Here is an 18256-nt window from a genome sequence, read left to right on the forward strand (position 1 = left end):
CTTCAATTATTTTGCTTTTTGGGTTCTTGCAGTATTTTCATAAGTTTCAATGTTTTCATAGAATTTACAAAAATCTTTATCAATATAAAGAAAATAAGGGATAAATAATAATTTAACTCAGTTATTAACTATCTGAAACAACTCATAACATTTAAACAATTTTAAAGAAAATAAGAGTATGAAATTTAAAGAATTTAACTGAAGGCAATAGACAGAAAAATGCAAACTATGAATAAAAGTGTGAAATTTTACCACCATGTATATAAAAAATAGTGTGTTTTTAACCATAAGTCTATTAGCATTTTTTATTGTTTTGTAAAGTACCATATTAATTTCACTACAAATATGAATAATAGCAATTAATCAAATAAGCAACTTAAGTGTTGACCAAATATGTTTGAATTCAATTGGTAAAGGAACATTTTGTATAGTTACCTAAAAATGTTATTTTTGTAGGCACTAAGTAATTTAGACTTAAGTTCCATTCTTTTATTGATCTTCTCATTCATGTATTAGTTATGACTTACTACAAAGAGCATTGCATTATGGACTTCCACCTATATGAATTTTTGGAAAGTTCTTCAGTGTGATGTTTACTTTAACAGGTTAGGACAACAAATATAATAAAATAGCAATTAACCTAAATTCTTGATAAATTTGTTGGTGCAACAAGAGTTTGCTTCAAAATATTGGAAACAACTTTAATAAAACAGTTAATATTTCAAAAATCACAAGAAACCTGTATAGAAATATATTAGGGTAAGATAAAGAGGAAAAGAATGAAAAACTTATAAAAACCACTATGCCAAAATATGGTTTAACATTTCAAAAATGAAAGTTTTTTTAATATAGAATTTATCAAATTGGTACGTCAGTAAACTTCACCCTGGCTATGGGAAATGGTCAATTAAGCATTTAATTGCTGAAATTAGATACTAATCTGGATAAACTCTCATGCATTTGAGTGTTTTCATTCATAAGGTTACATTGTAGAAATATTAATGGTAACATATTTTGGTAATATTTATTTCATAAATAAAAGGCTAATTTATAAAATTACCAATTATTTCTGGATAAACCGATAAATTACTCATTGGCATTACACACTTTGAAAATGTTAAATGGAAACTACCTTTCTCTTAGACATACCCCACGAAAACTATAACCTGTCCATTTTTTAAATTAAATTTTATAACTGACCTACCTGTTTATTTTCGAGATGCGACCTTTGAACCTGTCTCACTAGAATCTTTATTAATGTAATTTAGATATCTCTTTTGTAAAATTACACAATAATTCTGTATACGATGTAAGCAATCAAATACATATTTCAAATTCCAAGATTTCCAATGGAAATGGAACGAAATTGGCATTGACTTTGACTTGACAGGAGGAACAGAACCGTGTTCGGCAACGTTACATTAAGTGTACAGAGAGAGTGAGTATGTTTGTGTATTCTCCGTATATTATTAAAAAGGAGAAGAGACAATCATCACTAATTTTTATATGCCGTCATATGAGATTCTAATGTTCATCTGTGTAGTCTGTTTGTATAATGAAATATAGGAGGTTAAAGTCTATACATGTAGATCTTATATAGATGTAAGACATTTCAATGAAATGAAGTTTAAGAAGTGCAATTATTCAGTTATACAATAAAATACATTTGAATATAAGAATCCATGTCTGGAAATGCATAGTGCTTTAAGACAGTTATGCACAAAAATGTATTTTGTATTTCATATTCAGTATATGAATCATTAGTTCAGACAAAACTAGATTGGTAAAGGTGGTTCAGTTTCGAGGTCCCCTAGGTCCCCCGATCTAATTAAAATAACATTTTGATTTGTTCTGTGGGAATATGTTAAATCTGTGGTTTATCAAACGGCAGTGGAAAAAGAGCAAGACCTAACTGCACGAGTAACTGCGTTCAAAACGATTATCGAATTTTTAACTAAATCTACAAAAACCATGTATATCATTTAACCAGGAACATTCAAATTGAAGGACAACATTACTGTAGAGTTATTTTTATTTAAAAAAATTAAATAAAACGTACTAAAACTCGATAAAACATATTTTCGCACATAACTGTCTTAAAGCATCATACGACCGGAGCACCTTACGGAGACACTTGCGGAGATGGACCCGTATACCTTTTATTGTGACACTGAATAATCCCTAGAAGTTTGATCTCATAATTCTAAATCAATACGTGTAAACTAAGTGAATTGGATGGCTACAACGTGACTCGGACCAAACCCTATCGAGACATTGAAAATGTTAACTTCTATTAAATAAATAATCCAATGTCTTATAAGTCTATATTCTATACAAATGTACTCTTAAATAGTCAACAAGCTATAATAATGGTCCATAGCTAATAGTTAAGTCGAATAAGGGGTATACATACTTATATGTATACGTGTAGCTCCACTACAGAGGTTTGATAACTAAACTCCTTCGAAGAAATCATACTTTATTTATATATTTAGCGTATTCCAAATAAAAAGAAACATTTTATAATTTTATCTAGCCTAAACATACTTTTAATTAGTATCTGATTGACTTTTAAACTTTTTTTCCTTGGAAGCAAACTTTTGAGAAATTTGTTCAAAAGTTTTACCCAATGTCTCTGGCAACCACACATACAAAAAGACCAATCCGACCGTATTTATGAATCCTACAATAATAAATATGTGATCTAAAGATATAGACTCTGAAACAAACGGAAATATTTTGACCACAATAAACATAAGGATATATGCTGCTGAGACTAAGAGGCCTCCAAGGTTACCCTTAACTTTTATGGGCAGCAACTCTCCTATTAGAGTCCATGGAATAACTAAGTATCCAAAAGAACTGAAACCAACGTAGGCTAATACTAAAAATAAAGCTATATTGCTGTTAACATTGGATTGTAAGCTAGGGATCGAAACAGTGCCATTCAAATTTATTATTGGGGATCTTTGCGATCCGGAAGCGGAGGAGTTTACAACGAATGATACGGCATCGTATGGGAGAAGTGTTGATAAAACACTAAATTCTGAAGTTGAACTGTTAGCTAGAATTAAATTTTGAGGAAGAATTGTGGTAGCATTTAATTCATTACGGCTATCGAATAGCATGGGCATCGTAGACGCACTGGGCTCGATGTAATAATGACTGGGTTGGAAAAGATACATGTAAAATCCACATCCGAAACTAGTAACTATCATTCCAAATGCAGACGTGAACATTAGCTTGCGACGTCCTATTTTTTTGGAAATCACTGCTGATATGATAGATATTACAAAACGTATTGTGCCTAGGAGCACTAAGGCACCAAACAAATCCATGTCCTGTTTGTTTCCTATTTGACGAAAAATTTCGATCGCATAAAAGATGATAACATATGATCCTGACAGTTGTTGGAACAGAAAGATAATGAGCAAAATCACTAGAGGCTTCCATACCATGGGGTCTTTGTAAATTGATGTTAAGCCCTGTTTTATTTGGATGAGTTTAGATTTTTCGGATGTTTCATCGATCTCTTGAAGACACTGACCCTTACTCTCCATGACTCTTCGATAAGCTTCTTCTGCTAACTATGTAAAATTAAAAGAACCAATTCTGACCTTACCAAGGAGTGGTATGAGGTACCCACCATGTTGTTTGAATAGATTCGTTTTAACGCCATGGCACTGCCTAGGGCATCATCCTTAAAGATAGCCAGCCAGTACGGACTTTCTGGAATCCAGAACAAGGCACCAGTGGAACACAAGACTAAACCGAAAAATATTTGCGATAACGTACGCCAGTTAAAGCAGGAGCCTATAATGGAGAATACAATTCATAATTTCATTTTACTTTATATTATTGATGTTTTACCTAGGACACAAGTGAGAAGGATTCCAAAACAGACAAAGACACTGTTTAACGAGAGAAGCATTGGTCTATACTTAGGGTGTGCTATTTCACTGACGTAAACTAGAGCTACAGTTGTCAGCCCTGCAAAAAAGGATGGTCCAATAATTGAAGTTAATAGATGTCTGGGATTCTCCTGCAATTCCATTGGTGGAAAGTGTCAATTTGACAGTGATGACGTTTTCGAATATGACTTAGTTTCACTTATGATCATGGTAACATTGTTGCACTACTACTTTTCAGCTGTAACGAAAATCCATCTTTCACTATTAAACCATAATATATATTAATTTGAATTCACATGAACAAAACCAATAATATATATATGGTATGACCAATTTTCCTATTATTTGCTAAGTGGAAGGTCATGAAAATTTGCCACTGATCCTTTTTACCATTTAACCCCTAAAGACATAATTCAACGGAATTGCGCTATGAGAAAGCAATGTCCCTAACACTTAACAAACAGTTATTACGAAACTTTTTCCTTCTCACGACATTGAAAGTCCAATTTAATGAACTCGAACAAGTAGATTCTCAATATTCCTCAACTATCTCTCAGTTCTTGAACTACAGGACCATACGCTGTAGACTGCAGTACTGACAATACCGCGATTGAGAAATTATTATGGCCCTCTCATCTTAAGACTTCGGAACTTCGAGGCGCTCAGCGCCTCGTGGTTTAAATTTGACGATCAGACCATAATGTGTACTTCAGTACCTTGGTGTTAATATACGTTTAATGTCTAAATATGAGCCATACATTTGCGTAAGAAAAGAGCTAATAATGGTTCTTTGTTCTATAGATGGTTGAACGAAATTGGTGCAGTTGAGGTAAAAATACTTATATTGGTTCATGCAATTTTATTCATTAAAATTCGGTTAAGAATCCCTAGTGAAATTCTCAATTGAACCAATCCAACACAAATGGCAAATAATCAGTATGTATGGTAATTCTATAAGTCTTGCTGAGAATTAATGTTTATATTGGGTACATCTTTACTCATTAAGCATTGGTAAGACACATAAAGGAGTATTTTGCATGCATGTTCAGTCAATGATACTTTCCAGAAGGTTATAGACCTACCTCCGCCAAAACCAGCTACAATCCTTGCAGTGTAGATGCACCAAATATTAGTGGCAAAGGCATGTAATGCCCAAGATATTAAGAAAGGTATAGTTGTGAGGATGCATGTTTTCTTCCTCCCAAGCCGGTCCATTATAGGTCCTACACATAGTGACCCCAAAGGCAGGACGATGGCTACAACACTAGCTAAAATTGAAATAGGTACTGAAGATTCGGTAAGATTTTATATTACAAAATAAATAAAATCATTTACATTGTCAATTAAAGCTGAAAATTCGATCGATTACGCAATAAGTGTTTTAACTGTGTAATGCTGTAGTGATCTATAAGGACGAATCACTACAATTCTAAAGGGCTGAATCATGACCAAAAAGTATTTTGGAAATGTAAATGTAAATTTTTATCACTCCTCGAGATGCTGCCTTATTCTTCCTTTCGGAAAATCATATTGTATAATCGGTTAGCTTCTTCATGAGAAGCGAGAATATGTGCGATGATGACAAAGAAATTAAGCTTGTGAGTAAAGTTCAATTACAAGTAGTAGCATGACTCTGGATCCTCTGATACTTGTAAATGCAAGAGGTAACTACAAGAGAAGCTATTGGGGGTACCTTATCTCTTATCTCTTGGTCATTACCGCGAGGACCATAGATAATGCTAGATATCACCACAAACAAAAGAAGCGTCAGTAAAACCTACTCTCGATATTTTCGCGATACGGTGGGGCATTTTCTCTCTAGTATAAACCCAATCAATCTCTACCTACCTATCCAGGAAGCCTGTGTGCTATCTATAACAATGTTACTTCCTGATTCTTTGAGTTGCGGTAATAGCACCGCACTGAAGGACATGTTTATTCCAGGTTGAATTACGAGTGTATTTGCAACACAACATGCAATAATCTGAAATAATTTTAATATAAATAACGGTGACTTAACACTGTGCCTAACAAGGCAGTCGTAAGTGGAGGCGTTTTATTGAACTTTGGTGTAACATATTGAGGGTTATTTGAAGGCTGATTCGAAATGGCTTTTAATCGAGGTAATTAAAATTACTGTTGAAGGTATTTGATATTTCTTAAGTACACGTAAATATTGTTAGTTATTATGAGCACTTGCCTGCTTTATAGAATCCCTCCAACAAAGTTGTGAAGGTTCGTTTTCACCCTTGTCCAAATCCACTTCACAATGCTGCAATTTTTTGGTACCCGCTACCTCCTCGGGACTTTCTTCGTTCGTCATGTCTGACACTTAGACCCAGGTAGATCGCACTATGATCACTCCATTTCGTTCAAGAAGAAGAATATTACCAAACTGGTAATAGTCACAATCAAAATGCGAGATATGATGTTACTGCCGCAATAAAGACCTGTCTTAACGTTAAGAATACAGGTCAACATAACGAAACAATACTAATATATGCTAAGTCCAAAGACCTTAAAACTGGAATAAAAATCAAAGGCGTCAAACATAAATTATTCCATATCTTTCCTCACAATTACTTTATCTCAAATCGTGCCATCAAATCGTCTATTTGTGCAGCCTTTAAAGTTTGTGTATATTTTCGCAACTTCAAAGTTTTTTTTTTATTTGATTTTATATTTATATGGCCAGGAGACGTTTCTAAATTCACTAAGTATGGTTATTTCACTAGGCTTTGGTGCAGCCAGTACTAAGTGGATGTGTTGACTTACTTAGATTACAGACACACATTCGTTTATCTTTTATTCTAAAATGTATTATGATTTAATAAGGAACTGCGATAAACCATAATTTTGTAAATATGTATACCAGGGGTATGAGAAAAGATGTCGAGAGTGTAGCATGCCATTTCTCGGTACGGTTTTGATGTTTACCCATACATTTTGTAAAAATTACACCGAGTGGTTCTAACTTGTCTATCACCCCCTACCTCTACCCACTGTTCATTTTTTAAAAACTCAAAAGCTGCATTAATAGTGCGAAAAACACTATCTTTTGACATTTGTTTATTTCTTTTTAATGTTGCCTACGTCGTCAGTAACACAAAATGGTCCATTTAAAAAAAATGAAATGTGGGTCACGTGGCACTCAAATTAAAGCTCCTTTCGAACTACATTTAATGTGTATTGCGATTCAAAATCTGTCGATTCGTTTTTGAGAGAAATAGTTATAAATTTGGTAAAAAATTCAATATAAACTCAGTTAAATAGTGCATAAACAAGGAAAACATTTATTTGTAGCCGGGAAATGGGCTTGTTTTCGACTTTATGCTCACAAACAGTCTTTGGTTATTTTCATTTTTCTTTTTATTCTTTTTTTACCATTTAGTGCTAACGGCATACAATTATTTTAAGCCATTTTCTACAATAATTTCCACATATTTAAGTTATTTTATCCTAAAACGTTCAGTATGCCATTGTGCATTGAACAATGGTTACATTAGCAATTGTGTGTTGTTATGTGGGTTAGATAATTCAAAGTTAAAAGAGACTATGTAGTATAACGGAAATTTAAGCAATTAAAAAAAGTGATGATTTTTTCATGTCGAAGTATTGCTATATGCTGTTCCAACTTTTTTTCAACAGAAGGGCGCCATCCAAATCAAACATTTTATCATCACATAATGTCTAATTATTGATGGTGCATATCCGAATCAAACATTTCTTATATTAATAATATCAAGCCTTAACGTAATTTATGTTTATCTGAAAGCTAACAATAAATGAAACACAGGGTGCCAAAGGTTAACATTATTTTTATATTTTTTAGCATCATGAAAATTTATAAAACTTCGTCGATTTTGACTGAACACTTTAATAATTATTTTAAGAAATAAGTTGAAAAAACTCACCAAAAATCCAATGAAAAGTAAAAATAATTACATATAAATTATTTACAACGTTTAAAATTTCAAATTTCACATCGTTATTTTGTTGGGCATCAGAATGAGCAACTTTTCCCTCATTTGATCGTCTTAGTGTCTCTACGGTTTTCGAGATCCCAACGTTGAGCAAAGAAATTTTTACTATTTACGTTGCTAAATTATGAAATAGTCAACAGTACTCATATCTCTCAAGTGGTGCCAGGTTTTAAAAAGACTCAATTCAAATGCAAATATAACGTAAATTGTACTGATTGAGATACGCATCGTCTAGCTGGTAAGTTTTAACTTTAAGGCGATATACCATCATTATATTATCGACAGTATTGCCTAGCGAGTCGGGACTTTCATTTTTGAACATTACGTAACTACAAAATCCAAATTTTACGCTTCACAATGTATATTTAACGTGCGTGCGGTTAACAATTAAAGAATCATTCTAAACGTAGTTACTCATAAAAGTAAGGTAAAACATCACCATCAAGGTGGACGATGGAGAAAGCAATCAAATGGGGACCTTCACTCTTGGCACATATACATATAATTGTGTTATTTTACTTTAGTGACGTAATTAGAAAAAATTTAAAATTATCAATGCAGTTTACTGACTTAATCTTTGGAAAATTGTGTTTTAATAACGAAGCACATATCATACCGTTGATTCACAACTGTAGAACATTGTCCTATATGTTAGATGTTAAACAATAACATTTGTTGCTTCTAAAACTTACATTATGTGCAGGATGTCCAATTTTGTGACATATTTAACTTACATAATTATTATAGTTACTATTGATTCAATGAATATGTCTGTTATTATTTAAATTATTCGGTGGTGAGAACTTTCTTATTCCTTGTGTTTCCCCTCTACTCGAAGGTCGATGTGTCTGTACTTCAACAAATCTGGGGGTGGAAAGTTTTTAAAAATATTGCTCAAACATGTGTGCTTAAAGATTTAGTACAATAATTAGTATTGAGGATATAATTAGATTTAACATAATAGCTATGATATTCATAAGTTGAATTTTTTGACTATTGCTGACATCTTTTTAGTCGGTTTTTCACACATGATCGGAAGTAGGTAGGGAAATTACTCAGAACGAAAACAAAAGAGAAAAGACGAATAATAAAGTGATAATTAATTGATTATCTCTTAATTTATGAACTTATGAAAGTTTCCGCTCATATAAACCATATGAGCGAAAGCTCTTGGGTTACTTCTTAAAGTAATAAGACGTACAAAATTCGCATTTAGGAAGGTATATCCCGTTAACAAAAATATCATGAGTCACAATGCCTGCGTTCGCGAATTACATATGCTAAGCCAATCCACGGAGAGGAGTTGCGGGGATTCGCTGTTGTCAGTGCGATTATATTGCAGCTTTGTGTTTAGCTTCGGGTTTAAGTTTAGTTTAGATTAAACCAGCCAGTCCTGTTCGAGTTTTTTCCATATAGCACACATATTGATACTTCTAGTGTTAATGTTTCTTGGTAGAGGTGCGCGTTTTGCGGATTTCGCATTGTTTTAATGTCCACTGAAAGAAGCCGAAAGTTCTTGCGACAAAGGAATTCGAATTGTTAGAGGTGTCTAATTTGTTTAATATGCTTTGTATTTTTGTTGTGACAACATATCCGAAGAGTGAAAATATTTAAAGTGAGAATTTGGGATCATTGGATTAGTAAAAGGAAAACATTATTTGTTTTCGCTCCTTTTTTATTACTATGTTGGGAATTTATTCATAGTGGTACAAATCCGGAGGTCACCATGAAAATTTCGGAAACTATAAAAGTTTCGCGTTAAAACAAGCTTATATAATGTGCCCCTGATAAGGATAGTTATTACGGGGAGCTCGTAAACGGTAATACATTTACACTTGGCTAAATGTTTCTTGTTGCTAACAGATCTGAAAAAATAATTTTTGATTTTCCAATTATTTAGAAAAAACCTAAAAAAAGGTGGAAATTTTCAAATTATTTAAATTTCTTTTTCCTCCATGCTAATAGTTTTCTTCCACTTAACCAAAATTTTCTCAATTGCCGTTTACAAAATATCCACGCGAGAAATTCTTATTTTAGACGTACTCTATAAACGCGCGTAATTTAGAATATGTTTTAAGATATCTAATATTTTGGGTATTTCTCATTTCATCCGGAAGTATGAATATTTTTAAAATTATTTTCTTTGTTACTCAACCGCTAATAAGTTATATAGAATTAAATTCGATGTTTTGCAATAAAAATAATTTTTTCTAAAATTCAAGTGATGCTAACGTAACTTGGATGAAAAATTGTATGAAAATCAAAGTTTTATCACATTAGTTTCAAAATTTCTTAACTAGCCACAAGCTCGAAGCTAAATCCCTAATAGGGCTTCTGGGAATATCCTGAAAATGACAACATATCAACCCAATATTTTTCAGCTATTGGATAGGTCCTCTCGACTCTTCAAAAACGTACAATTGTTAGGTATTTGTATTAACGGTGTTTTACATACAAAGCATAGAAGTTACTCAATTTTGACTATCCACTTAACTGTCTTACCCGCACCTCAACTACTCAATATTTAAACAATTTAAAGACACTAACATTTTCACTTTTACATACCTACTTCACGAGACTCAGCTTCGTGAGCCTGTAAATTTCAAATTGAAATGCGATTATTTAAAAAGACCTGTATATTTGACAACTGATAAGAAGGTTTCCCACAGATTGGACTTCTCCAAAAAACTTTATATTAAACAAGAAATGTGATATTTGAGTTAGATCCTTATTTGAGTGTCCCTGTACTTGCATATTTACATCCTGTATCCTCAGATGTGACATAATGTTATAGTAATTACTTCGCATATAATTCTCTCATATTTAGAAAAAAAAATGAATGAGAAACTTTGAGAGAGTAAATAAATCTCGAGGCAAATGTATGCAAACTTTCGATAAACCTCTCAGGCAACTAATTATTATTAACTTATGCATGCAAGAATTTGCTAAAATTGTTCCAAATTCAAGTCTCTCGATGTTTGAAACTATAAAATATACCGGGTTCATTGAATTACGAAACTTTCATTTGATTTCTGCTTAACCTAGGCACGTTAATTCACCCGTAAATATTAATTTCATTGGGGATTTTAAATATAGCTTAATAAAATTATAATTCAAGTACACTTGAAGACAATCCTGAAGAATAATATCTTTACAAATAATCTAAAAAATTGATTAAATCAATTAATTTGATTACGCAACAGTCGTTGTGTTTCGACTTTACTCCCTGTTTCATTTGATTTTGGGTTAAAGTGCGATTTATTCACAAATACACGTTACTTAACGTACACTTGTAAAGTTAAAATCGACGAACTGCTGATGCGGGGACGTTCTTACGTAAACGTCCGCTCTGCAACTGCGTTAGCTACTGCTTTGTGGGCCTACGTTATGGACCAACTGGACGCATTTCGATTATCCACGATGTAAAGAAATAATTAACAGAAACAAAAAAAGAAACGAAAATCATCTACATGCGAAATTAATAGAAAGTACAATAAATTATTGTCTATACAGAACAAGGAGAGCAACAACCAGTCTTCCTTGACTACGAGTGTATACCTAATTCTACTTGAAAAACCTTAAACCCGATCTGCTAATAAACCAATTAATCATGTTTCATTAAAGCACCCCAAGTTATTATTGCAGATAAGCTAAAATGGAAAGATAAGGCACATTATCCTTCAGTTGTCAGTCATAAATTTATCAATAATAACTAACAAATACCTTCCATATTCTTCCTAATATTGTAAAAATCCTTTGAAATGCTATTGCATTGTCAGTATGTCATTGATTTTCTCCTCATCCTACTGTATTTTATATGTATACTGTTCTTGTTTTCAACAAATATTAAATAGGTACTCCAATTTATCAAAATTAATTACGGGTTTTGTGCTGTTCACAGGAGTTTTGTCAAGATGGATCCAATTGGGTAAGTATTAATTTAATGTTTAGAAATTAAGACTGTAAAGAACTTAGATCCCAAGATAATAAAATGACATTGAATTATTTTTATCTGTGATTGAGGATTATTTATGAAATTTGCTACAATCAGTACAGTTTACAAGTTTGAAACAAAAAGTTATATAGATAACGTGGGTACCGCAATTCAAACACATGAATGTGGTTAACGAATGAAGATAACGCTACAGGGGTACCTACCTGCAAAAATGATTCTTAAAAATAGTAATCACAAATCGAGTTTTACTGTTAATTTAGATATATTTAATATATTCAAAACCCAACTCAAACTCCGTTTAGTCACGAAAAGGAAAATAATAATTCAGTGTTGATTCATAAGCTACGACTGATGATGCAATCAGCATAATTATACTCAAAAGCGCTTTTTAACATACACATTTTCCGATTTTTCAACCTCAAACTTTGAATTTTGCTATCATTTCATTGTGCGGACTTTATACATATTTTGGCTGCCCTAATCTGCTCGAGTTATTTTCGATTAGACCTCCTTGGACCACATCTGTTGAGGTATATTCGCATTTTCAAAAATTTGTAATTCGAACGTATTTTATTGCCGAATTTAAACCACAAACTCATCTTACCCCGGTCTATTACTCCCGCCTCCCCATCTTGTGTGTGGGACCATTCAACGGCGTTTCTTTTCACTGAGAGTGGCCGCCCTCTGTAAACCCCTAGCCCTTGCATCCTATCGCAATTCTCCATGTTAAAACGTAGTTCAACATGAGAGAGCACGAGGGAAGACCTTGTTCTACTTAGCCTCGAGGGAGGAACGAACCTTCGAGCATCAACGGAACGAGCAACAATTTGAGTGATTTTGCGTGTTCATCGTTTAAAGAGAAAAAAATGATTTAAGTAAAAAAATACTAATTCGATAAAAAAAAATAGCATGAATCACAGCTGACTATAAATTTATGTTATAACAATACGGCGACAAATGTTGCTTGTTTGAGACAATTACAGACAACAAATAATAACGCGTTGCAACTAAAATGAAAGGCGGGAAGTAAAAAAGTAGATGATTAATTTAAGCAAGAAAAATAATGAAACGGTCTTTCTGATTATCAATAATTCAAAAAGTGCCTCGGCTAAAAAAATTAATTTACGCTAATATGTGAGTCATTTTTTCCCATTCGCTTTTTTAAAAAAAGTTCTTTTTTTTTTAATTTACCTGCCTCGTATTCCATTACTTGCCGAAATAATATTTCAGTGTAACTAGATTTAAGAAAAACTATTTTTATATTTTTCTTACTAGATATTTTTGTAAAATTATAGATTTTGAATTTAGGAAAGTAAGTGATTAAAAAATTACGTTGTAAGCATATGGGAACTGTCATTTGTTTGAGGCAACTGTGATCGAAATTTCACTTTTACTACTCCTTTTTGGGGGAGATTTATATTTATATATTAAAAAAAAAAATTTTCTTTGTATATCTTTGGTATTAAAACAGCAGGCATCACAGAACCAAGCAATTTTATAGCCAATAAAGTAAAAATCTTTTAAATTTCCGGTGATTGAAGAACGAAAAAGATTGCATGATCCAGTAGGCCCTACGTGAAATGCATAATAAGTCATAGGGTCTGATGGACTCACCAAATAATATACTTTTTTCTTTTACTTTGTTTCGGAATAACGTCTCTCACACAAGGGGGGATTGTTGTGGCGTTGAAATTGTGCACTATTCTCAAGTAAAATTAATTGAGAATAACAGTTGCCCTTTGCTAAGGGCTCGGCTGAAAACCATTTTTTTTAATTTCTGGTAGAAATTTGTCACTGTGTTCTAAACCTAGAATTATATTCTTTATATTGTTTCTAAATCGAATTTTTATTTGTTTCAGGGCCAGCTGCTTGAGTTTATTGTAAGTACCCACCAATGGTTACTTAATACATATGTATAATATTATTAATGATTTTAAAATGATAACAAGAGATACTCGATTTTCGGAAATTTTCATTTTCTACGAGTTGCTCGTGCATCAATGAGAAAATATTTCGCACGGCTTCATAACAATGTCCATAGTAAGGAAGCAAAATAATGGCATGTTACGTTACTAGAATGATAACCAGAATGTTTCAAACGAGGCGAGGTCAGTAACGTTATTGAGAAAAGTAAGATGCTTTCCGTTCGAAACGTTAGTGCTGTAGATTTTCTAAAATTTATCCAATTCAACAATTTCAAGAGAATAAAAACTGTACGAGACATTTGAGTATGAATGGTCCTAAACTCTGTTATGTTAATTTATTGCACAACACTCTTACCCACGATTTGAATCATAATTACACATACACTTATATGTATGTAGTGACTGATATTCAGTTATAGATTATTCTTACGTTATCTGCAATTTACTATTATAAGAGTAGAAATATAGCTATATAATATTATACTCAATCTCCAGCAAGCCGACCAAAAATTCCAATGATGAGGCAGTTGAAAAGTACAAAGATACCAAAGATGAGGGGCTTCGGGACATGATAGCAAGTTGTCGCTCTCTCAGCAAATATGAAGGAAAAAGCTTAAAAAACGTTCTTCCTCAAGTAAGCTTGTCATAATATTTTTATTCATTAATTAACACATCAATTTGCAGATTTTAGCGTCTTTATTAGCAGCAAGTTTTCACATAGGAAATGGAATCTCCTTAGCGTACTCGGCCGTTCTAATTTCACAATTAGCTGAGCCTGCCAGCCCGTTCAAAGCCACCAAAACTGAAAATTCGTGGATGGGTAACAATATTTTATATATGGCTATTAAATCTTACTGGAAAGATTAATATCAGAAACAAATATTATTGTATATTGGACTATATACAGCACCATCACAAGAAACTGTACACCCTATTCGATTTTTTTGTTGGAAGACCCCGTAAAATGCGATATAACTAGACTTTCCTGGAACATCTTATATATTATTATTTCTATAGATGCGGTTCGTCACGTTCATTTCAAATTAATTGGAAATTTTAATAAAACCCATTAAAGAAAGTAAGCTTTCGTCATTTCTCGAAAAGGTCTTATATCTGATCATAAATTATCCACTTTCGCTAGAAATAACTATTCATTTCATAAAAAAAAAATCTCCGAAATGTAAAAATGACATTGTGAAAATTCTATTTTTGCTTTATATTTTCAAAAATAATCGGACTTTCTTTAATTCCAAAATGTAATTTTCCAGTATTCATTAAGGCAACTCCTTTTTGTATTTAAACGTTTCTCTATCTCTTATGATTCAGAAGATCCGTGCGCGGGACATTCTTACTTCAGAGGCCCCACATATGGGATGACTCTGACATATATTTCACCTCTATAAGTATTCCATAGTGTTTCCATGTGTATTCCATTAAATTTTGAGTATTAGTTTTATAATTAAACGTTGCACCAAAAGGGAATTCAATTGCACTCAAATTAAACGGGCTTATTTAACTAATCAAGATTTAATTAAATACACTTGTCATAATAATAAGCTATTGCTAAACACTAAACTAGCGTCCGGATGATATTCAAGTTGATGTAAAAGCTTGAGAATATTGGTTGCTCTTGATAAAAAGCAATTAAGCTTTTGAAAGATATGGGACATTTTTCATTTCTATATCTAATCGTATAAGTATTATGGAACTTCTTAGGAAATAGATACTATTCGTTAATGGATGTCGTTTTGGTTGAGTAGGAGGGGGGATGAGTGAAGCAAAGTCTTGGAAAATAACACGGGGTGTACAAAAGCTATTTTTCTAAATGTGAAAAACAAACTGACAGGTTTTTTAATACAAATAGATGTGTGAACAGGTTTCATTCCGCAACTAGTTATAAAATACATTAATATGCAGCATTAATAATAATAGTTGTTGCAATTCTACAAACGCAGTGTATAACTTGTATTTACTTCCCTATCATATGGCCGAATTTAAACAAATCAAGTACGAAGCTCACTAGAAAATGTAACTTTCTATAACTCGTGTCATATTACAGAACCTCGCTTTCAGAGCTCTTTACACAAAAATATGCATTTCTTAATTAGTTATATAAAGGGCCAAGCAAAGCATTTTGAGTGAAATTCGATAAGCAGTGCTCTACACAAAGTGCATTATCATCATATCTAAATCAATTCTTACTAGGCCAATCTCACTTTGACTTAAGTCTATACATATAATAAAACTAGTAACAGAGCGGTTCGATTAAGACTTCATGGCATTTCAATATTCTACTACGATTCCCCATATTCACTGATTCAGTCAAGTATCTTAATCTTTTGAGTGAAGTATTGAATTACTTGGCCAGACATAGTCTACGAACTTCAAATAATTGTTTTTTAATTTTTACTCCACTGTTACTGGAAAAATCAATTTTTTATAGCCAGCGTGCTGATAGTGGTCATTCCACCGGCTTCCATTTTTAGTGGAATAATAATGGACAACTTGGGTAGGTTGAACTGCATCAAAATCGCAGGAATACCAGGAGTTATTGGATGGTCCATGATTGCTTTAGCAAACAACGTGACAACCATCATTATCGGAAGACTTTTAGTTGGAATTTCCTCTGGTAATGTCGTCCTTAAACACTGTAATACTTTCATGTAATTTGGCACCATTACCTCTTGTAATACAGCATGGGGCACCAGTCCAGGTATCGTCTATATCACAGAAATTGCCAGCTCCAATTTACGAATGTCTCTAATGGCAATTGCTCCTGCTTATGTCTCATTAGGTAAAACATGACCAGATTTTGAACGTCAGCGAGTGTTAAATTTCAATTTTTAAGGAATGGTTTTAACGTATATTGGAGGGTGGTATCTACACTGGCGGACTCTAGCTTGGATATGCAACATTTTTATCGTGATTCCTTGCTTGGTGTGTATTATAATACATGAAAGTCCCTCTTGGCTTATTTTGAGAGGCAAATACGATCAGGCTAAGAAGAGTTTACAATGGATTCATAAATATCAGAAGCCAGCTGGGGAGGTGAAAACTTATTCTAAGATCTCTCACTATTTGTTTCTAATTGATTTATATCCATCTTAGCAAGAAACGTATGCTGACCTACAGTACAAAATACTGCAGGAAGAACAACAGAAAAAAAAGGAGGAACAAGACAAAATGAAAGCCAAAAAAGGAATTAAATTCATCATGCATGAATTTCTTAAACCAACAGGATGGAAACCGTTAATAATTCTATGTGGTTTATTTTTCTTCCAACATTTCTCAGGAATATACATAACAATGTTCTACAGCATTACCTTCATTCAGGTATATAAGTTCTTATGAGACAATAATGCCATCAGTTATGAAACATTGAATATCCAGGAAGCTGGTAGCAGCATTAACGGGTATTTTGCTTCTATAATGATTGGAGTGGTTCGCCTTATAATGTCAGTGTCCAGCATTTACATTCTCAAAAGGTATCGCAGGAGATCTTTAATTTTTGTCAGCAGCACTTCCATGGCCTTATGTATGTTTATTGCTGGATTATGGACCAGGTGGATTCAAGAAGGTAAATGCATTAATTTATTAAAATCGTATCGGTGATTTAAATTGACATAAACATGTTTAAATTTCAGGGACAACTGAAATGCGTTGGGTCCCAGTTGCAGCCCTACTATTTTACGTAGTGGCTTCGACAATAGGGCTCCTCCCTATTCCTAACATGTTAATCGCCGAATTGTTCCCTCTAGAAATCAGGGGTATTGGATACTCGGTCAGTTACAGTATGTGTTGCGTGCTGATGTTCATAGCACTTCAAAGTTACTATGGAATGAGTGACTTTTTCGGTGGTTCGAGCAATCTTCAATGGTTCTTCGGAATTATCTGTCTAGGAGGCGCGGTTTATTCTTACATATTTTTACCTGAAACTTTTGGCATGAAGCTGATAGACATTACCAATTACTTTAAAAATAGGTTTGTGTATATCGGTCATGTAGAGAGGAAGCACAATGGTGGGGATGTTGAGGAAGGGACGCAACAGAAGATGTTGCATGAAAACTCGATCAATAATATTAAAGTTCAAAGCTCTGAGTGAAAGTCAATACAAATGAGTAAATGTGATGTGTATTTATTATTAGCTTATTTAAGATCAAATTTCTTTATATCGTTTGTTAATTATGATTATTAAAAAGCGGCTTCGTCTGCAATCGACTGTTTGCGGTTATTATTTTCACTTACCTCACTTGACTCTACGAACAAAGAAATGAATTGCTAAAATACTGACGACATCAACACTACTTATCTTTGTTCATCTATAATAGAAGCTACGGGTGCTTCGCAAAAAGTTTGCACGTTTTTTTTTGTTGTCTTGAATAGAGAACGCACCACATCCGATTTTAAGAAAACGAGCAAAATCTAAAAATGTATTGTCTGTGGAAGCAATGGAGTAGAGCCAAAATTAATTTTCATCATTTT

The 18256-nt window shown here is 33.0% G+C and overlaps 4 protein-coding genes across 8 annotated transcripts in view; 1 reads left to right on the forward strand and 3 right to left on the reverse strand.

The window, feature by feature from the left end:
- The window catches only part of ATPCL (ATP-citrate synthase), a 19814-nt gene extending 16055 nt beyond the window's left edge, over positions 1-3759 (reverse strand). The window contains exon 1 of one of the 2 annotated variants that reach the window (XM_066288561.1): positions 3647-3759. The gene's annotated coding sequence lies outside the window, so the exon portion shown is untranslated. Of the gene's footprint in view, positions 1-1204; positions 1362-3646 lie in introns of those variants that run through there. The other variant, XM_066288558.1, reaches the window with a different exon arrangement.
- The window catches only part of LOC136342594 (facilitated trehalose transporter Tret1-like), a 24922-nt gene extending 6929 nt beyond the window's left edge, over positions 1-17993 (forward strand). The window contains exons 1-11 of one of the 4 annotated variants that reach the window (XM_066288567.1): positions 9212-9439; positions 11796-11822; positions 13709-13729; positions 14270-14408; positions 14459-14594; positions 16218-16403; positions 16470-16568; positions 16623-16822; positions 16883-17107; positions 17165-17351; positions 17419-17993. In XM_066288567.1, coding sequence (XP_066144664.1) covers positions 11809-11822; positions 13709-13729; positions 14270-14408; positions 14459-14594; positions 16218-16403; positions 16470-16568; positions 16623-16822; positions 16883-17107; positions 17165-17351; positions 17419-17876 — 1665 coding nt within the window. In that variant the 5' untranslated portion in view covers positions 9212-9439; positions 11796-11808 and the 3' untranslated portion in view covers positions 17877-17993. Of the gene's footprint in view, positions 1-9211; positions 9440-11795; positions 11823-13708; positions 13730-14269; positions 14409-14458; positions 14595-16217; positions 16404-16469; positions 16569-16622; positions 16823-16882; positions 17108-17164; positions 17352-17418 lie in introns of those variants that run through there. The other 3 variants (XM_066288565.1, XM_066288568.1, XM_066288566.1) reach the window with 3 other exon arrangements.
- On the reverse strand, positions 2015-3640 carry LOC136342602 (solute carrier family 2, facilitated glucose transporter member 10-like). Its single transcript, XM_066288582.1, has one exon. The coding sequence runs from the start codon at positions 3558-3560 to the stop codon at positions 2550-2552; it is 1011 nt and encodes a 336-aa protein (XP_066144679.1). The 5' UTR covers positions 3561-3640; the 3' UTR covers positions 2015-2549.
- Positions 3997-6817, reverse strand: LOC136342608 (facilitated trehalose transporter Tret1-like). The gene is made up of 4 exons (XM_066288591.1): positions 6112-6817; positions 5760-5895; positions 4994-5179; positions 3997-4149 (listed from the first exon to the last, which is right to left on the reverse strand). The coding sequence occupies exons 1-4, from the start codon at positions 6232-6234 to the stop codon at positions 4139-4141; spliced, it is 456 nt and encodes a 151-aa protein (XP_066144688.1). The 5' UTR covers positions 6235-6817; the 3' UTR covers positions 3997-4138.
- Positions 17994-18256: the final 263 nt, after the last annotated feature.

This window comes from Euwallacea fornicatus, chromosome 12, assembly GCF_040115645.1.
Source record: "Euwallacea fornicatus isolate EFF26 chromosome 12, ASM4011564v1, whole genome shotgun sequence".
NCBI classification, from domain to species: domain Eukaryota; kingdom Metazoa; phylum Arthropoda; class Insecta; order Coleoptera; family Curculionidae; genus Euwallacea; species Euwallacea fornicatus.

Excerpts from the sequence above, each read along its gene's own strand:
- LOC136342608 (XM_066288591.1), bottom strand. The coding sequence starts at position 6,234 with ATGACGAACGAAGAAAGTCCCGAGGAGGTAGCGGGTACCAAAAAATTG. Across the intron at positions 5,896-6,111 it reads GGAGGGATTCTATAAAGCAG|ATTATTGCATGTTGTGTTGC; the intron begins GCAAGTGCTCAT and ends AAATTATTTCAG. Across the intron at positions 5,180-5,759 it reads CACACAGGCTTCCTGGATAG|CTAGTGTTGTAGCCATCGTC; the intron begins GTAGGTAGAGAT and ends TTTCAATTTTAG.
- LOC136342602 (XM_066288582.1), bottom strand. The coding sequence starts at position 3,560 with ATGGAGAGTAAGGGTCAGTGTCTTCAAGAGATCGATGAAACATCCGAA.